This window comes from Chinchilla lanigera, unplaced genomic scaffold (assembly GCF_000276665.1).
Source record: "Chinchilla lanigera isolate Chin_1 unplaced genomic scaffold, ChiLan1.0 scaffold00018, whole genome shotgun sequence".
Taxonomy (NCBI): domain Eukaryota; kingdom Metazoa; phylum Chordata; class Mammalia; order Rodentia; family Chinchillidae; genus Chinchilla; species Chinchilla lanigera.
This window is the reverse complement of record NW_004955419.1, coordinates 25,382,598-25,391,071: the sequence shown is the minus strand read 5'-3', so window position 1 is coordinate 25,391,071 and position 8,474 is coordinate 25,382,598. Positions and strand designations below refer to the sequence as shown.

At 37.3% G+C, this 8,474-nt stretch overlaps 1 protein-coding gene across 4 annotated transcripts in view; it reads right to left on the bottom strand.

Moving 5' to 3' along the window:
* Nucleotides 1-8,474, bottom strand: part of Tex10 (testis expressed 10) — a 63,271-nt gene that overhangs the window by 54,421 nt on the left and 376 nt on the right. The window contains exons 1-4 of one of the 4 annotated variants that reach the window (XM_005382814.1): nt 8,386-8,468; nt 5,023-5,211; nt 2,081-2,793; nt 1,454-1,697 (exon numbers count right to left, since the gene is read on the bottom strand). In XM_005382814.1, coding sequence (XP_005382871.1) covers nt 1,454-1,697; nt 2,081-2,793; nt 5,023-5,202 — 1,137 coding nt within the window. In that variant the 5' untranslated portion in view covers nt 5,203-5,211; nt 8,386-8,468. Of the gene's footprint in view, nt 1-1,453; nt 1,698-2,080; nt 2,794-5,022; nt 5,212-7,983; nt 8,280-8,385; nt 8,469-8,474 lie in introns of those variants that run through there. The other 3 variants (XM_005382813.2, XM_005382812.2, XM_005382811.2) reach the window with 3 other exon arrangements.

Sequence of the window (8,474 nt, the reverse complement as noted above, 5' to 3'; positions counted from 1 at the left end):
CAATAAAAATGAACACTAGTATTCAGTCATGTTAATATCATTATTTTCATTTCTGCTTAGTCTTTCAGATGGATACAGATGCTTCTATTTAATGGGGTCCCATTCTGATAAATCTACTTTAAGTGGCAAATATTGTAACTCAAAAATGCTAAACATCATAGCTTACCGTAGTCTACCTCAATTGTGCTCAGAATACTTGCACTAGCCTATAGCTGGGCAATGTTCTGACACAAAGCCTATTTTGTAACAAAATGCTGAGTGTTTTATGTAATTTATTCAATACTATATGAAAATGAAAATCAGAATGATTATATGGGTAAGCAGTTTCCACACCATTCGAAAGTAGAAAAATTTTAAGTCAAACAATCTTAAATCAGAGATTGTTCCCCCATTCAAGACTGCAGATAATATATACTTTTCTAAAAAGCTCTACGCATTACTATTAGCCTACACCACAAATGGCCCTTTGTTTTCTCAATATAACACCATACCCCAACCACAATTTTTTTCTGCCAATGTGTACCATGAATTCATAAGACACCAAAGCCCAAAACTGTAATCAATAAAATGCCATCTTTGTTTTGTATTTAGTTTTTTAAAATTTTATTAATACTTTTGCAGTATGCCATTCTTTCTGAAAAAACAATTCAAAACCAACAGATGCATAATAGCTAACAGTGATAGAACTATTAAAACATACACCTTAGTACAATTCCATGATGCTTTCAAAATAATCAAATACTGTATTATTTTTTCCTAGGCTTATTTTATGCAACATACTAGTTCATCCTAAACTTTAGCCGGAAATAAACAGATTAAAACCTCCCAGTTTTGCATGTTCATAGGCAACTTTAAAGATTCAAACCTTCCTGATCAAAAGTCCTTGTAAGAATTCCTCTACAGATCACATGCTTCAAACATTAAAATACTGCTCCGGTAGTTACTCTTTTTAAGTGTGCTATCATATCAATTTAGCACCAATTTAATCTCATAGCTTGTTCTCCCTTAGCTGCACAGCAAAAGCAGAGTATACACCATACATTAACTATGAGCTCTTCAGTTTTGTCTTTTTTTTTTTTTTTTTCCACTAAACTTGGCAATATGACAAAAACTAGAAGGGATACCTAATAAGCAACTTTTCTATACCTACAAAAAGACGATTCCAGAAACTAGAATGTTCCTACATAATCAGCCATAAGCACTTTAACACTGCTGGAAATTATACCTAGTAAAAATGGAATCGTGCAAATTGTGAGGCATTTCACTAAAATTCTATTCACAGGTAAGAACCTCACAAAACTATTTTCATTTGTGGTTTGTGCAAAAGAAAGACATCTACAGCTAAACCCTGGGTACTTTTTGGAAGGAACACAATTTATAGTAATAAGCTGATTTCTAATCTTCCCCTCTGATAAAAAGTATGACTAATAAAACAAAAAAAAATAGTGCTCACCAATTTATGTGTTTCATCATGCTGTTTAGAGAGTTTCCACAAAAGAGAAATAATATTAAGTACTTGCTGCATAACTTGTAAAGGTTCTCGCTCTATACCATTTCCAACAGAAGCAGCTAGCTGTGGAGGCACAGCTTCAATCCAGCATTCAATTAGCAATGGAATTATTATCTCAATAAATCCTTTCAGGTTTTCAGGTGATGACAGGCCTTCATCCACAGCACCTAGTCCTCCAACCAAGTACCTAATAAGGAAAGGTAAGAATGAAAAAAAATTAATGACTAAAAAATATTATCCCTTAATTTAAATCAATATAAAATACCAGTAAAATAAAGCACCATGAACTGATAATTACATCAATCAAGACTAGTAAGAAAAATGAAATTCTAAAATGACAAAGCCAACAGAGATTATCAAATTTTATTTCTCATTAGGCTTTGCTAGAGATAGATGAATAAATAAATATAATTTCAAATGACTCCTATGAGGAGTCATCAAATCAAATCATGAGTAACTATATGAAAACTATGAAAGACAATTGCATGTCTTCCCACCATTAGCTATGAATGGTCAGTAGTTAGAATTCAATATAGGAAAACTGAGTGTGGACATAACTGAAATCCTTACCGTAGCCTGAACTGTGAACTGACATTTGGCTGTGAACCCCCATTTTCATAAACCTGGATGTGTTGCTGGTCGTTGGCATGTTCCTTCCAGTTGATAAAAATGAAGTTGCTAGTGGCATGGGGATTTTCTTTTTGTTCCTGAAGTCCTTCACTTTCTCTCAACCTACTGGATCCATCTGCCAAGGCCTGAAGGAATTTACTGAGTCTCACTAAGACTTTCAGCCTCCACTGCTGAGAAGTGAGCCTCCGATTAGGATTTACAGAAAGTATCCAGGACTGGGATCTGTCTCTATTTACCAGTCCTTTGGACAGCTGCTGATGAGAAATAAGTTCTACAAAATTCTTAAGCAATATACTGCTACGGCCAGTAATGAGAGCTGGGTACTGTTCCAGCAGAATGTCCAAAACTTTTAAAGAGTCCTCCTGAATTCCTTCAGTAATGTGAGTCATGGCACTAGAGAGATGGGCACTTACCAAAGGAAAAAATGGAGAAATTTGTTCAGCTCGTATTTTGGGGGCCAGGAATTGAAGAAGTTGAACTGCTGCTAATCGTACATTAGCATCTTTATCTGTAAACACAGCAGCCACTTCATTTAATATGTTTGAAAGGTGTGCATCAATTATAAATGGGTACTGAGACAAAAGGTCTTTAAGTCCAAGAAGAGCACTTTGTTTAACCCCAGCATTGTAGTGATGCATCTGTGACAGCAAATCCTATGAATAAAAATAGATTTTAGGTGTATACATACATACACATTCTCATTTTCAAATAAATATACTAAATACAACTGTTCTAATAAACTGACACTCCTTGTGCAAACTGTATCAGTATTTTTACTTGATATTTACCTTTTATTAAGCTCAGAAATATTGTTTTGTCTTTCAAATATTGTCAGCTTAATAACATTACATAGTTTCAGTTTGAAATCTTCCTTTTCATATTAAATTTTGCACAGGCTGAGACACTCTGATTTAAAGTGACAGCAATAAACACCATCAGTCGTATCTACCATGTACCAAAAATTACAGTACGTACATTTATATACTCCTAACAAGCCCTTTCTGCCTAGTTTAAAATCAACTATCAAGGGATGCATTTTATTCAAAAGCTACCGCTTGACAATTTTTTTGGATTTTTTTCCAGTACTGGGAATCAAACTCACGACCTTGCGTTTGCCAGGCAGGCGTTGTGCCGCTGAGCTAAATCCCCAGGCCCCTGCTTGACAATTTTAAACACATAATACATTTTTGTTATTTGACTTTCAGAGCTAAAAAAACAAAACATGAAAATGTATAATCTCATAAACACCTATACACAAAGTCATAGAAGCATTAGTCATTAAGAGCCAAAAAGTGCAAACAAACCAAATGTTCATGAATGATCACCAAAATATGACATAAGCATGCAATGGAATACTATTTAACAATACAAACAAATAAAGTAGCACTCTAATTAAACTACAATATGGATAAACCTGAAAACTATTATGCCGTGTAAAAGATCAATAACAAAAAACACATCTATAGAAAAAGAAAAATTAGTTGCCTAGAACTGGTAAAACTTCCAATAGGTAAAGGGTTTCTTTTTGGCATGATTTAAAAAAAAAAAAGTTCCAGAATTATAGTGATAGTAGCATAACTGTACGTATGTTAAAAGCCACTGAATTGTATATATTAAATGAGTTAATTTTATTATGTATAAACTATATCTTTAAAAATTGTTAAAAAATACAAAGTTCTTGTAAATGAAGAGGGGAAGAAGGGTTGAATGGAGGGTAGGGGAATAGGAAAAGAGACTCAAGGTATATCACGTACAGGTACAAATTCCCTATGATGACTGTCATCATTATATACACCTAAAATATACCAATAAACTTAATTTAAAAATATAAAAAGCTCTTAAAAAGTTAAAACTATTGCTCAAACTCCAATTGACATTAAGCACTTAAAAGACAGAATCCCTATCCTCAAAATCCAAAATCCATAATGCTCCAGTATCTGAAACTTTTTGAATGCCATGATACCAAAAGAGGAAAATTTCACACCTGACCTAAATATGTCATATGTCAAAATCAAGGACATTAAAAGCACTGTATAAAACTACTTTCTGGGGCTGGGGATTTAGCTCAGCGGCAAAAGTGCCTGCCTGGCAAGCGCAAGGTCGTGAGTTCCGTTCCCGGTACCGGAGAAAAACCAAAAAAAAAAAAAAAACAAAAAACTACTTTCTGACAATGTGTATAAGGTGTACATGAAACATAAATAAAATTGTGTTTAGATTTGAGTTCCATTTCAAAAATGTATCGTAAGGCAAAGCAAATATTCCAAAATCTGAAATCCAAAACAATTCCGGTCCCAATCATTTTGGATAAGGTATGGTCAATTTGTAATATGAACCTACTGTAATAACCTAAAGCTATATAGGTTTGAAAATGAAGTGTTAACAGGATCTTATTTAATCAGCTATAAAAATAGCTGAACTGTTCATCAAAAACTTGACTGCTTAAACACAACAAAACATTAAATATACCAGGTAGGATGGTACACACCTATAATCCCAGCTAGAGGGAGAAAGGTCACAAATTTGATGCTAGCCTGGACAACTTGGTGAACCCTTGTCTCAAAATAAAAGTTTAAAAAGCAGTACAGTGCTCGCCTACCACAAGTTTAATTTCTAGCACTACCTTTCTAAAGTAAAATTATTTCCAGATGATATATATTGCATCATGAAATAAGTATACTAGGGGGAAGCTGTTATTTTAGTTTAGCAAACCTTTCTGGAGGAGGTAGGAAACACACCATACAACATTAGATGTGTGTCACAAACCCCAAATATCATGTATTAATAAACCCTACGTAAGTGACTTAAAAGTTAAGTTTCCATAAAAACACACAACATGATTTCAAAGAAAACCTTACTGTATCAAAACAAGGTTTCTGATTTACCTTTATATTAAGCTTTCTATTGTTTGTTGGAAGTGTTCCATCCTCTTTGAGTTGCTCAGGCAGATGTATACTCTTAGTTTTAAAGTTTGTAACAGTAGCGTTTTCTAACCTGGGCTTCTTTTTACCAACTTTTAGTTTCACTTTTTGAAAATCATCTTGGCGTTTCCTTTTTTTGGTCATTCTTGAGTTCTATATAGAAAAAGAATAAATTTTAAAACAATAAAGGGTAACTGATAAAAGAAAAAGGTATTGTCCAACATTTATATCATGCTAACACTTCAAATATAATCAAGAATCATGGCCAACAATGATTATGCCAAAGATTAAAATATGAAATGAAAATGTAGTTAAAAATTCAAAAATTCAGTTTAGTTATTAACAATAAGGGAACAGTCTTGTCACTGGCTCCTCAAGGTTTTCTGAGCCACTGAACATTTTGTCTAGCCATGTGTTAAATGGAAGCTTCTAACCCTTCTCTGTGCCTAGTAAAGCAGCACATACTTGCTAGAGATATAACTTTGTGTTGCTGGGAAGCTCCTAGTTCCTGGAAGGCCCTGAAAAAGATTTAGCAAGATGAAGTGCTAAGTGTTCCTGTTTAACATAGCCTATAGTGATTAGGAAGTTTCACAAACCAAAGCTGAATGCTTGAAATCAGCTAAGATTCAAATCTCTAGCAAAAAGAGTAATAATGGACATTTCATGATCAAAGAAAACAAGATCAGCAGTAGGGGACAAGGCTGATATAAGTGAAGATACTAACATGTTGAACGTTATGTGAAGTTCAGATTAGATATAAACAGAAAACAGTACATTACCCCCTCAAAAAAGATAAAATGTAGCATAGAAGGGAATACAGTGTAACAGAGGAATAAGGAACAAAGATTGTAACAAACAGCTCAGGCAGAACCATGACAACTTGTACCCTTCCTTCCCATCCTCCCAGCTTGCATCCAAACTTACTTTCTTACAGAGAAAATCTTTGATCTGTTCCTCCCACCCATTTCCAGGCTAATAATTTTTAAAACTCCTTTTCTTCCTAATCTAGACAATTCTACAGCTTCCCTGTTGGTATTTGTGCACCACTGAACACTAGCAGCCACTAGACAGCTCTTTCTTAATATCAGTCAGGCAGAGATTCAGGAGCTTTCAGTTCTTCCTGTTCAAAAACAGTATAAACTCCTTACCATGACACAGTAAGTCCTTCATAATGTGACCCCCATCCATTCTCTCCAGCTTTATCTTCCCACAAGCTGTCATCTATCTTTAAAAACAGCCTCCCCATGCCTGGAGTTCAACTCCTCACTGCTTTTTCCACATGCCTCAAAATAATGAATTCTGCCCATTGTATATCCAACTATAAATACCACCAAAACAAACGAACTTCTGGACAGCGTAGTGATGCACGCCGGTAATTCCAGCACTTGGGAGGCTGAGGCAGGAAGACTGCTGTAAGTTTGAGACAAGCCTAAGCTACCGTGAGTTCAAGGCCAGCCTGAACTGCATACTAAGACACGGTCTCCAAAAGACAAAAAGAAAAAAAACTTTTGATCTCTGTTATATGAGGTCAATACATATGGCAGTACAAAAAAGTTTGCAGTACCTCAATAAAATGGAGACTAATAAAATGGCTGGTGCAAGACTGAGCAGTTCAAGTTTAAAGAATTTAGAATCCATTACATCCAAATTCATTTAACTGCAGGGCTGTACTACCTTCGATCCCGAAGAACTAGGACCTGGCTACACAGGTTAGTTCCAAGTTACTGGAAAGGCTAAGGATAACATAAGCCCAGGAGTTCCAAGACAGCCTGGGGAACACAGCAAAACCCCATTTGGGGGAAGAGGATAATTCTAGGGCCACACTGTTTCTTTTCCAAACGGTCACTTCCTAGCTACATTAACCATTATACCTCAGTTATTATCTACAAGATAAGGGTAAAAACATCTACTTCATATGGTTGTTATGAAATGGGTTAAATGAGTAAATGAGTTCATGTTAGTAACGCTCAGAACTGTACCTGGCACACTGCTGGACACGTATCTCTATTAAATCACAAACACACAACCGTGCTTAAAATCTCATGACCAGTACATACCAAGCTCAGTATTAGATGCACTGGGTTATTAGCACCCAATCTTCACAAAACCATGTGAAGGTTACCGTAAAGCAATTTTAAAGAGGTGGCTCAGAAAGATTTGTAAATCCTTTATTAAGGAATTGAAACTGTATTATGACTAAGCTCTGCAAAATTAATGTTATGTTACATGTACTAGAATTAATTCGAGGATTGAGAACATATGGCAGAATGGCTTGCCTTATTTCATTTACCCCAATCCCAAATTTTCATTCTACCCACAACTCTAGTTATCCTGATCCAAAGGGAACAGGGGAAAAGTAAGAAAATATGGTGTACAAAAAAGGCCTTGATACTCATAGGGCCTCTTTTAGTACAAAAGTGGCTTTCATCAATTAAACAAGCAAAGTTGGTGATCTTTCCTTATAATTTTATCACTGGCTAACAGCAGAAAAGGAGGCAAATGGCTCGGACCATCAAGGAAACCCTATGTCCCCCACGTAATCCTCTGGGCTCTCTCCAGCCATCCCCCCAACGTTACACTGTCTAGTTTATGCTGCACCTTCCATCATTTTAAATCAGTTCGCTCTATTTTTCCTCCATTAAGAAAACTGCGAGAGCTAACTGCCCTTCACGAACTTTTAAATTTGAAAAGGTTATATTTACGATACAGAGATAAAGTTCTATTAGCAACTACTGTTTTTTCACCTAAAATTATTCCTAGCACAACAAATCAAACCGTTCTAAGGCACTTTCGGTTTGGAAATGTAGGGAGCAACGCCAGCCTCGGGGATGAAACTCTCACATCCCTGGTCCACTTCTGTATATGAGCCTCAAATAGTTTTTAAACCTAACTTTACATAATCCTACCGCAGTCTTGACTGCTCACCCGAACACACTAGAGCGGCAACAGAACCGAATTCCAATGTGTGTGCCTGCGGGCCACCTCCTTACCCCTCCTGGTCTGCAACTTCTTCTTCCCCCAAAATGTCAAGGAGGGCGCGAACACACTGCCCTGGGCCGCTGATCATTTTCTCTCCAACCCCCTGCACTCACGAGTTCCTCCGAACTCCGCCGAGGGGCCCAAGGGAAAGCAAATGCCCGGGGGCTGGTGGGGGAGACCTGCGGGTCCCTTCAGCCCGGCAGGGAGCGCCTGACCCTCCCCCTGCTCCGCAGGCGAGGGGCGGCAGGCACCGCTCACCGCTCACGGTCCCGCAGCCCGGACGCGAGGAGCCGTGGGGCTCAGCAAACTACTCCTGTCGCAACCAGGGTCGGGGAGGTGGGACCGGACCTGCACTACCGGCCTGAAACTCTGCCGGACTCGCAACCGCGCGAACCTGCCCGAACCCGCCCGGTCAGCAGCGGCGCCCCGCCGCCCCG